Source organism: Phascolarctos cinereus, unplaced genomic scaffold, assembly GCF_003287225.1.
Source record: "Phascolarctos cinereus isolate Bilbo 61053 unplaced genomic scaffold, phaCin_HiC Scaffold_9;HRSCAF=440, whole genome shotgun sequence".
NCBI classification, from domain to species: domain Eukaryota; kingdom Metazoa; phylum Chordata; class Mammalia; order Diprotodontia; family Phascolarctidae; genus Phascolarctos; species Phascolarctos cinereus.
Genome location: NW_027556402.1, coordinates 112,680,017 through 112,692,477, shown reverse-complemented (window position 1 = coordinate 112,692,477; position 12,461 = coordinate 112,680,017). Strand labels below are relative to the sequence as shown.

The 12,461-nt window shown below is 36.7% G+C and overlaps 1 protein-coding gene across 1 annotated transcript in view; it reads left to right on the top strand.

Moving 5' to 3' along the window:
- HHIP (hedgehog interacting protein) overlaps positions 1 to 7,136 on the top strand; it is a 138,861-nt gene extending 131,725 nt beyond the window's left edge. The window contains exons 12-13 of the mRNA XM_020989835.2: positions 2,644 to 2,792; positions 5,631 to 7,136. Of these exons, the coding sequence (XP_020845494.1) occupies positions 2,644 to 2,792; positions 5,631 to 5,824 (343 nt within the window). The 3' untranslated portion in view covers positions 5,825 to 7,136. The remainder of the gene's footprint in view (positions 1 to 2,643; positions 2,793 to 5,630) is intronic.
- Positions 7,137 to 12,461: the final 5,325 nt, after the last annotated feature.

Below are 12,461 nucleotides of genomic sequence, written 5' to 3'. Positions count from 1 at the left end.
GAAGGAAATGACAAGCCACTCCAGTATCTTTGCCAACAAAACCCCAAATGGGGTCATGAAGAGTCAGACATGACTGAGCAACAAAGGTTTGTTGGGACAGATAATGAAGGATATTTTTTTAGCCATGCTTAGTTTGAGATATCTATGGGACACTTGGGTAGAGATATCAAGCAGGCAGTTGGAGACTGGAACTCCAAATCAAAATGAGAGCTGAAAATGTAGATGTGGAAATAATATACATAAAGATGAGACTATAATCCATAGAAACTGATGAGATTCTGAAAGTGTAGGAAAAAAGAGTATGGGGCCCAGGGTAGACCCCTAGGGTACAGTCACTTATAGGAGGTAGGACATGGATCAAGAATGCAGAAAGAAAACAAAAAGAGTAGTGTCAGATACTCAGAGAGAAGATACTCTAGAAAGATGGATGGTCAACATATCAAGGAAGATCTCAAACTGTATTCCAGGAGGACACAAGCACCTTGAGATATTCAGCAGACAGAAAAAATATGTCAAATATGGAGCCACATGACTAATACTGTGTATGGGCCAACCCACACTTTCCAGTCCCCTTAGCATAATGGGCACTTAATGCTTTTTCCATCCCAGAAGGAAGTTGCCTCTCTGAGGAATCACAGAGAAAATGTTTAGGAAGGACTTGAGAATGAAAATGTAATAAATGCTAAGGAATTCCTTAGGTGCTTTTCATCTAGAACTACCATTATAAAGGGTAGGATCTGAGAGTCTGTGAGTGTCAGATTTTCTACTTGAAAAGCACACTAGAAATAGAATGCCTTTGACAGAGATGTGGTGGACATTTGGGGGAAGGGAAGATCCCCTTGGTCTTAAGCAATTTCGCAAATAATATAATCCTCTGAGCCAGTATAGAAATAGCCCAGAGGCATCGTTTAAATTCCATATTATTCTGAGTGCTATTATCGCCGCTGTTAATATTGCCACAGGAACATAAAAAAGTAACATGTCTTAAGGGAGCTGAGTCGGCCTGGTTTAATTGGCTTGCTTATCTCTGCACGGCTCTATAATTTACCTCTTGTGGGAGTTTTAACCTATAATTATCACCTTGTGTGTTTTTCTTTGTTATGGAACTCTAGGAGTCATAGCAACAGGGCTGGTCATCCTGGGGGTGGTCATTTGGGATAGTGATGAAAACTTCTTGTTTATATTAGTTAAATGAATGCCTCATTCTTACAAGAGTGGAGGGCCAGGTTGCAGGGACTGATATAAAAGGGGGGTGGGACTGCTCATTTTGTTCCAAAGGTTAGGTAGCAGTCAGTTGTAAGAGATGATACCAGTCTGACTCAGAGAGAATGACTGCATTTTATTTCAGCATCAGTGAGGTCTTCTATAAAAAAGTTTCTTGTTACAGTGTCTTGGTTTCATCCATAAAGATAGGCTGAAAAACACAAAAAAGTCTACAACTTTAAAAATAAAAATGTTCTTACCCACTTCCAATATTCTTCTGTCTCTGCCATTATTATTAATCATAATAATCATTAACTAGCATACATACCCTAAATGATTATAACTGGTGCTGTCGTTTATAATTAATAATTTATGTGGTATTAATATTAGAACCCATATAGATAAAGTGTTGGGCTTGGCACCAGGAAGAACTGGGTTCAGATTCAGCCTCTGAGGCTCACTGTGTCCCAGAAAGTCATTTGACCTCTTAAGTGCCTTAAGGCAGCTTCAGAAAACCTATCTGCTAGGTCCTGAAAAGATTACAGTCTGCTGTAGAGAAGGAAGTTCCCATACCAGGAGTTCATTCAAGACGAGTCGACTAATTTGGTACCTATTATGACTAATATTGGGTTGCCTTTTAACATAAATTTAAATTATTAAATTTTAATTAATTAATTTTCATTACATAAATTATATAAATAAACTATTAAAATTTAATAATAATAATAATTCAATTAAACATTACTAACATTGATTCAGATTGGTTATTTCCATTGCTTGTTTTATGCTTTGGCTGATCATAGTTAAAATAATCATGCAAATTAGCAGAGACCTTACACCCAGTTGGGTTAAACCATGGTGAGGCTGAAAGAAATCAAGTAACTTTAAAAAATATCAAATAAAAATTGAAATGGCAAATTTATCCAAGCATCCAGGGCTTATTTCTACTTTTCATTTCTTATTAGATGTTAAGTATAACAATGACTGGTGAAAAGTTCACAGGGCACATATAAAATGTTTGTAGGCCTAAAGTATTTTTTTTTCTAATTTTCTCCAAATCTGTTTTAATAAGTTAAATTGGCAGAACATTCTTGGCTACCAACTTTTTAAAAAGTATTAATATGACAGAAATATGCTATTAGAATCATGAAAACTGATGTTTCAAAATATAGATCTTTAAAATATTTAATATATTTCAAAAAAATTCGTATAGTTCAAAACAGGCTTGTTTCTCCTTGCTGGTAAGCATATTTGTTTGTTTTTAATGAAAAGCTGTAAATCTTTGTGAACGGGTCTTGAAAACAAAGTTTTCTGTGGAGAACAAAATTTAAAAAGTCATATTTTTTAAAGTTATGAAATCACTAGCTTTCTTTCCAAGACTAGTTCTTTAAAGGAAATACAAATTCAGCTTTTATTTGTTTGTTTATTTGTTTTATGCAGACCTTTAATGCCTGAAGAATGCAGACCCACCATTCAGCCTGTCCAGCCCCTAACATCGGAATGCTCTCGGCTTTGTAGAAATGGCTACTGCACGCCTACAGGAAGATGTTGCTGTAGTCCGGGTTGGGAGGGTGATTTCTGCAGAATCGGTTAGTATTTCACCATAACTGCAAGGGTTTGGAATAGGAATAGGGAGAAAGAGGTGAGTCTTGTGTGGGGAACAGGACTCTCACAAATTCAATAATACCACTCTAGTAATTTTTTTCTAGAAACTTCTAAAGTTTAAATGACACTTGCCAATTTGCGAAAGCTTCAAAGGACACTCTTTTTCAAGGTTTAAAAAGGAAACTTTTGCCTTATTTTCATGGGCTGAATTCTACATTTGTGTAAGCCAGCCTTATCTGTAATGAGAGGATTTATAGGGGATGGAATCCAACTAGGATGACTTTTAAAGTCTTTTCCATTACAAATTTTAAGATTTCACACACAAGCCAACTTCTGCTTCAAAAGGTAGGAAAGTCAATACACTGGCCCAGCATGGTGGGTCGTTTCCTACCCGTTTGTTTTCCTTCCATTTAGAAAGAAAGCCCAAGTGCCATATCCCTACATTGGCTCTTCCACAAACCTGTGCTTTTCCCAGTCATTCACTGTCACAAAGTGATACTTAGCTTGGACTTGGGGATTGCATAAAGAAGGTCAAAAAAATGTAGACTAACAATAATGGCGTGAAATTGAGGGGAAATTCACAAATGTGATATCCTGTGATTTTATACATAAGAAAAGGATACCTCCGGATTGTTCTTCCTTCCTGCTTTCTTACCTTCATTCCATCATTTTATTTCTTTCTTTCTGGTCGAACTAATTTCATTTGGTTTTAAATTATATGCAAGAATAAATTAGCTAAAACTCAGAGATTTGCAGAAATGTATGCATTTGCGTTAGACTTGAAGTCATATGTGACTTAGAAAAGAAAAACAAACTACTAGGGGAAAAGAAGTCCAAATATTGAGGTTGAGTCTTGCCAACAAAAATAAAACTCCTAATTTAAATTGGATTTTACTTTTATTTCAGATAGAAAACTCGTGAAATTTCCTATTACTCAAACCTCTTTGAATGCCTTTTTTATTTATTTTAAAGATTCATTCTGTTACAATGTTAACCTAATATTTAGAATTATATAAAACTTCTAAAATGCATTATAAATTTAATTACTACTAATAAAAACAAATAAATAAATGTATACAGTAAGGAATAAAATCTTACATAACAGCTTAGCATATAACAGCAGAACCACATGACTTAATAAGAGACAAGGAAACAAAAAATTTTGTTCTGTGATTTTTCCATGTCTGTCTAAAATTTTTCTACCTCTGGATATTTCTTCCTTTCTACTTTTTTGCCTTCCATAGGTATAGCACAGACCCTGGCACACAGTAAATGTTTAATAAGTGCTTGGCAACTAATCAATAAAGGTTACATAGTTAAGCTAATATTCAAAACAATCTTAAACTGGCTGCCATATTTCCCATTTTATTTTCTCTGTCAGAATCATTTCAGTACCTGCTGTAATAATCAGTTCATATTAGGTGCCTGGTAAGCTCTATTGCTGCTTTTTTTGGAAACAAGAAGGGAATAAATCCGAAATTTTAAAAGGCCTAAATCACATGAATTTCAGTTTTTTAGTTGATGAAGTTCATTGTTTTAGCCTTTATCTACAAAGCACAAAACTTGTATAGAAATGATGACTAAATAATATTTAAAAGATTGATATGTTGAGCCAAACTGAAGACATTCATTACATATAAATAAATCCACAGGTTGGTATTCTTATTCCAAGGAGAAAAATGTTTGTATAAATGTACCCCAATATGTTCATCTTCCCCAACTTTGGGAGAATGAAATATTTAACTTTTTCTATATCATTTCCTCCCTGGATGTCAGCACCCACACTATTAGCAGCCACTCTGAGGACTTGGCTAAAGCATTTGGAATAACTTTGTCTGCAGAGTAGGAGAGTCAGTATTTAAAGAAAAGTACTGTCAGGGTTTAAATTCTCCCACTAAGCCCTCTCAGGGAAAAGGACTCCCATCCCCAATTCCCCATCCCATTCACCCTGTTAGCAAAGACAATAGTAGACATGCCTAATCTCCCTCCTTCATTGCTATTTCCAAAGTAACTATTAGTAGTAAAATATCTGAAGTTTAGAGTCAAGATTAGGGGAGAGTAGGGGAAGAAGTAAAGTCTATGTGTTAATGATTGGATAGAAGGTATTATCACAACCAACTTTTGACTACCCACTCCTATGAATGGGAACAGAGGCCTGGAGAAATATAAACCCCTCTGCTTTTGGCTTTAAAGTTTAATTTGAAAAATCAGCACACGGTTGAACAACTAGTCCCTCAGTGTCCCAACAGGGAGAAAAGAGGAATTTCTTTGTGGAGACCTAAACCCCCATTAGAAAAGGCAGTTGATTTACTAGGGGGATTGTTTTTTTAGGGGAGGGAGGATCCTCAGTGAATCCTGCTTCTTCAGAAATAGCTTCATGGTTCTAAAATATTTTTTTTTTCTGTGCATGGTGGCACATACCTTGTAATCCCAGCAACTGGGGAGGCTAAGGCTGGTGAATCTCTTGAGCTAAGGATTTCTGAGCTACAGCGGCCTATGCCTGTGGGGTGTCCATAGTAAGTTGAGCATTAAAATGGTGAGACACTGGGACCAATTGGCCACCAGGCTGCTAAGGAGGAGGGAAGAGTAGCAGCATGTTAAAGCTCCCATGCTGATCAGTGGGATCAGGTCCATGAGTAGCCCCTGTAGATCCACCCTAGGCAAGGTAGATACACACCATGTGTCCCTAAAGAGAAAGTCAATAATTTCAAATCACAAGACCCCATTTGTATGTTTTTGAGATAATCTCCTATCAACAGTGAGTTTTCTATTGCTCTATTTCTACATTCACAGAATTTGTTTTTCTTCCTTTTATTTTCCAGCAAAATGTGAACCAGCCTGTCGCCACGGAGGAGTTTGTGTTAGACCAAATAAGTGTCTATGTAAAAAAGGATACCTGGGACCTCAATGTGAACAAGTGGATAGAAACATCCGCAGAGTGACCAGGGCAGGTATTCTTGATCAGATCATTGACATGACATCCTATTTGCTGGATCTAACAAGTTACATTGTATAGTTTCGGGGACTTTTTGGATTCTCCTTCCTGATGGGCATTTATTTTTAATCCTGTCACTTAAAAAAAAAGAGAGAGAAACAAAATGAAAAGACTGTTATCCTGCTACAAACTCCTGTGATTTCATTTCCTTTTTTATTAATTTAAAAAATTCTTTCCACAAACATGCAGATACTGTGTGTATATGTATGCGTGTGTATATGTATGTTATATATATCATAATACATATGAATATATACATACACATGTGTACACACACTCATCCATCCCCTACCCTCGACCCCACAAGTGTGGCTGCTTCCTGGTGGATTTTTTTGAAACTACGTTTCTTTTTATGGAGGAGTTTACACAGTGAATCCACTGTACACTGAGAAAGGACATTTTTTATGTCACCAGAATAGATTCTTTGACATCCCAGCCATTTTGTGTCTGTAATAACTAAGAACAATTTTTAAGGTGGAGTTTTGAAACATTACACTGTATAAACTGATGGAGTTAATCCTTTTTTTAAAAAAAGCAACATTTTTAAATAGAAGGACTATATGATGAGATGGTGTTTCAGAACTCCTTGATGCATTTCTAAATGGGCAACTTGATATAAAATTGTAATCTTCACCTTCTTCAATGTATTGCATTACAGAATGTTATGCACTTACCTTTTTATTGGCATAGAAATCGGGTTACTCCAGCTTAATCTCCAGATTGTTTTCCAGTGTTTTATAATTAAATTATATCAGCATATTTCAAAACCAATCATCCTAAAAGGTCTGGTTTTTATTGTATATTTTATTTAACAATAGGCACTGGGTTTGTGTTACATATTTATATTATTTTATTTTATTTTTATAATATAGACATCACCTAGATGAAACCGCTTTACCATGTCCTGTAAAATACTAAAGTTACATTTTTCACCAACTTAATTGGAATGACGGGGAGTGAGAGAGAGAGAGCAAACACGCTCTTTAATGTGCTGTGGATCTAAGCTAGCCATGTATCCTTGGGTCAACATGTAATCATTCACGACGGGATGAAAAAAAGCAAGAAAACAGCCAGTCATTATAAAATTCCAGCATTAAACATTTGTAAAGTGCTTTTCACCATAGCAGGACTGCCCAGATTGTATGGGATTAGAACTGTGCCGATCTCACACTGCATGGAACTCTCCTGGAGAAGAGCTTGTCCTGAACCAATCTTGGAAAGCTCTTTACATAACGAATTCTTGCCAAATAGGACTTTTCATGTAAGTGTCCCTCCAGGATGCCATGGAAACCTTCACTTTGGTTAATGTATCAATAAATCTTCTGTAAATGTATTGTTCAGATTTTTAAAGAAGTGAAATACTCTAATTTAAACCTGAGAAAGACAAGATCTTCTTACTGGTTGGCCTTTTCTTAATGGTTTTAAGTGGCCAGTTTGCCACGTTTGGATTGTAATAATAGATTAGGTTTCTTTGCACTACTGAAAAAAAAAATCTACTCATGATGAGCACGCTCCCACCTTGGTGTTCTTATAAACACCTGTTCCTTCTGAGTCCTGGGTACAATGCTGTAAATTAGGCAGTGTGGACTGCTCCATTTCTCACCTTTAGAAAAATAAGTCTTGATTGGGGTAGAGAGGGGGTGGTGAAGGAGGAGGAGGGGAGAGTGAGGAACAGTATCTTAGTAGGCGGTATTTCTCTGTTGTTTTAAAGTGAGAGCTCTGTAATTAAAGCCAGGGAGCATTTATAAGTAGACCACAATGCAAAAGGATACATTAAGTCCACTGCATTTGTCTTCCATATATGATTGCTTCAGTTTCCAGTGACCTCATGGCAAATGGAAATTGGTTGAGAAATCTTGGTCCAGTGCTTCGTGAACAATACCCTGCATTAAAAAGTGCATGCATAATTTTGCACGATTTAGATTCAATTGACAGTCTATTCAAAGAAGTCTTGGGATTAAATGAGCATGGAGACCAAATTGCCCTCTTACCCCAGAAAAGGGGTGGTCCCCGCTAGTCCCACTAACACTTCATTGGCCCAATGGTGTGACAAATCTTGCAATGAACCCTGCAGCGGCTTGCATCTGTAGGTTAAGAGCAGTCTTTTGTCTCCATTGCTTTCTCTTCCTAGCCCCTGTGCTAAATTCCATCACAAAAAAAGTTTGACAATTAAGAAAATGTCCTGACAACCATTTTTTTGTAAATTGACCTTACCATCTAATCTTCCCCTAGTCAACGTGGATGACATTAACAAAATGTGAACTTCTCGTGAATAAACCAGCTGTCTAAATCTGTCAAATCATGCAGTTTTATTACATGTTAAACTCTTCGTAGTTTCTGCAAAAAAAACACTAGAGACACTGCCATATTTTCAGCAATATCTGAACCATTCAAACTTTCTTCTTACATATTTAACATATTTCCAAAAAGATCATTTGGCCAACACTTCTGTCAGTTACATTTCCATTAAATGAAGGATATTTCTTTTTCCCAAGTTGAAAGAGTTCCAAATAGCTTTAGAGATCCTTCTAAGCACCAATTGCCACTGCCTTGCTTGCTGTGGGTTTTTGGAATAGAAGATGAAACTCTATAGGAAAGATAACCCCTTCGTCTCATGGACTTTAAACTGAAAAATGCTATCAGGTCCCTGTCGTTTCTTTTTGTCAAGGGAAGAGGAGATATCAATAACTAATTAATGACCAAAAATTTAAACTTGCCACTCAGTTTTCTTTTTTTAATCCAGTGGACATTTCTTTTAGAGCAACTTTTCATACACATCTGTAGGAAATCTTCTCAATTGGCTTATTTATGGCGGAAAGCAGGTAGGAGGTGGTTAAGAGGTATGTCATAAAAGGTAATTATTTTACCCCATATAAGTCAATCACCATTTAGCTCCAACAGCTCATGTTTTAAAAATGGAAATGAGGAAATATGTACAAATTTAGAAAAAAAAACTAATGAAAATCATTATATGCCAAACACTGTTTTCTCCCTGGTCATTAGCTTTAAATTTAAAATAAGTTTTACATGAGGATCTGGTATTGCAGTTACCCAACGTGGGGGAAAAAAGTCATACTTTTCTGTCATCCCATTAGCCTCCGAGCCTCCCACTCTGACAAACAAAATTGCCAGTCTGTGAGAACTTTACCCTGAGCTAATACACAGTAGTTCTCATCACATGCATTTGAAGGTATTATTTCCAGTCACTTCTTTCCCACCTGAAAAATCAAAATTCATGGTAATAAGATGACTAACTTAATAATTACCCAGTACTTAAGTTATCTTTTTACACCATCTGTTCTCCATAATATTTATGGCATTCTCCAATGAGTTGTCTGTTCAGTCTTGTGGAATACATATTAGTCTCCTTATTTGTCCCATTAAGCCATGGGTCCTTAACTGTTTTTGTGTCATGGACCCCCTTTGGCAGACTGGTGAAGCCTACCAATCCCTTCTCCAAATGATCTTTATAATACAAAAAAATATACAGAATTACAAAAGAAATCAGTTATATTGAAATCCAGTTACTAAAATAATTTTTAAAAACAAGTTTTCAGACCCCTGCTTATGAACCCCTGAACTAGGCCAACTTTTAAAAATTGAATTGTCTTTGGTCTGCATCAAACCAAAAGAGAAACCAACCCCAAAGTAGGAGTGAAGAGTCCAAACCAGTGCCAGTGAAGAATAGTCAACTGTTGGGCAACAAATCAATTCAATTGATATTCATTGTGAGCCTCTGTAGAAAGCTACCAGTGATTTCTTCTCTTTCTTGCCTCCATTCATCCTTTCCTCCCTTTCTTCTCTGTTGTCCACCTCCAGTAGTTTAGACTGAGTAGACATGGTCTCACAGCATCCATTGTTACAGAGTCTCAAGCTCAAGCTTTTGCTGCATCTAATCTCCTTCAACATTTTTATTACAAATTATCCCACTGGTGATGTCAAGTTCAGCATTGCCAAGTCAGATTCTCCATGATGAAGGCTAGAAGTCAAGTGTCAACCTGAAAGGCTAGGCTGTTGTAGCCAGTCAAGCTTGGGAAATGAAATGAAGTCTTGATGCCCTAGCTCAACTGGTCACTTCACCACAGATCCATATCCTCTAGGTCAAGGGCAGCAGTCTCAAATGTTCTACTTATAGAATCTAGGGTTCAGCTGGGGGGAGCTACAGGAGGAGAAGTTAGCAGCTGTTTCCCACCTAAGTAGCAGCTGTCACACAGGATTCCATTTTAAAGAATGTTGCTCTAAGAGCAAAGAGCATGGCCATTGCAAGAGGAGGAGAAGGAGATCAGGAGATCCTTTCCTTAGCAGGGACTTCATAACCACAAATTGGGGTTACACAGGCATCTAAGGGGGAAAGGGAAGCACACACTCAAGTATATCAATGAACTCCTATTTTGATAAGGACAGCTCCAGAAATCTGAGAGTACTGTTGTGAATGCTTGTAATAGTTAAGAAGCTTCTCCTTAAATTAAACAAGAAGGAAAGGGAGGAATGAATGCACTTCACTTCAGTTTCTTCCTCTGCCTTTCACATACAAACTAGTCACACAAGTAATGATAAATGAGACCTGGAGAAGAGCAAGAAATGTCAAGGACAGTTGAAAAGGGATGTTCTTTTGGCTATTGGGCCATGAAAAGGGGTCATCATGCCTTCCAACAACCTTCAAGTTCTTACAAGTGTATTTCTATCAAAGTTTTTCTCGTGTGCATTTAATGAATCATATAAGCATAGCTGTTTAAAAGGAGAAAGTTTAGTCCAGGGTGTCCCTTATCAGATCAATAGACATTCTAGGCTGGATGTATCCAGTTATCAGACTTGTGGTTTTTAAAACTAAATTTCTCTTTTAAAATGCATGAAGTTGATATACGCTCATTTAGTCTCATTTCCCATAACGTTTAAAAAATAGATGTGTGATATTGAGGATGCAGTAACACGAAAATAGTCAAAGAAGAATGGTCCCATTTTGTCAATGTAACTCATAGTGCCTACCATCTTTAATCCAGGCAGAATCTTCATCAACTCCTGCCCAAAAGATGCGGTATCAGGCCTGTCATGAGTTGTGAAGGTTGGCATATGATGAAGTTGGTAATTAAATGCTATTTTTTCTTTGCATATGGTGTAAGAATGATAAAGCACTAAATTCCAAAATGTGTGTGTACATATATATGCAGAGTATACATAAGAGACAATATATAAACAGTGAGTATGCTCACCTCCTTATAACATTTTTTCTTTAGAAGGCATGAGTATCAAAGTTGGAGTGGGGACAGTGATGAATTTTGCTATGATCCAGTAGTAAATCTACCATATTTTCCTGGGCCAAGGGCAAGAGTAGGAGGCTCAAAATGACTTAGCTAAGAGGTAGAATTCTCTCTCCACCAGTGGAGAACCGCTCCCTGTATTTTTTTCTCCTTTACCATTTATCAGTAATCAGTCAGTAGTGTCCTGCTTTCAAGAGGAATGTCAGTCCAGTTTCTGCCAAAAAATGCACTTTTTTATTTGGACAGTCATAGAGGTTGGACATGTCATTAATTCAACAGTTTTCAGTCATGGATTTCTTGGGATAAATTGTGACTGTTAGGCAGTAGAACCCTTTTGTAAGACTATTTACTAGAGCCAGAACAACACCCAGACTTTAGACTTCAATAGATAATTATGTTGTAAGGGACAGTCTCTCCTATGGGGTATTCAAAGTCATGTGACAGGGGTAATTCTAATGGAATTCTACTGTATTATTTTTTTCTATCAATGTGACATTTGACTATTCAGCTATTAGATTACTTTTTTTTAAAAAAAGTAAACATCACAAAATGTGACAAGGATTAATAAGTATAAAAATGTGAGCATCATAAGAATATCTCCTGGCTTTCTTTTTTTCTGACAGATTTGTTACACCATCACTGAATTACAGAATGATTGTTTCATGATTCTTCTAGCATACTTCCTCACTTCTTTAACTTTCCTTTGGGTAAACAGAGGTAGTGAGAATAGTCTCCCTGGACTCTTTCTCCCAGAAGCTGTTGTTACCAATCCATATTAACATCTTTGTCAGTAAAGGGCAGACAGCTGTGGCAACAAGCTGAGAAGGCAGGTGCATTTTGACGGGATCAAGGTTCATACAATCAAGATTGTTGCAACGTTTTTCTTTTCTTTTTTCTTTTTTTGGAAAGAACCCCACAGTTTCATTCTTCTGTATTCCAAGTTTAACCAAGGAAAAATAATGTGCGTAATATTCCATTAAACAGCATTCATTCATTCACTAGATGTTTCTTAAGTGCCTACTATGTATGTGGCACTGAGCTAAGCCCCATAGGGAAGATAAAGAGGTATAAGACCATGGAGGCTGGCATCCCTCTGCTCAAAAGTCCATTGGAAAAGATGGAGAATATACACGCAACTATCTCCACTTTAGCTCTCTATCAGCCTCCAGCAAGACCAGTACGTACTGCATACAATACATCAGTGTGGATTTGTATGCAGAAGCACACCCATGTATATGTATGTATTTATCTACCTGTACAAACACTATATATGTATACACACTATCTATGTAATATATATGTATAATGCATATAAATTCTAACAAGTGTATTTGTGTTATCTGGAAAATGGAACAGTTGTTTCTTGAAGTGGTAAATGCAGAGAACTGGTTTTATTATTG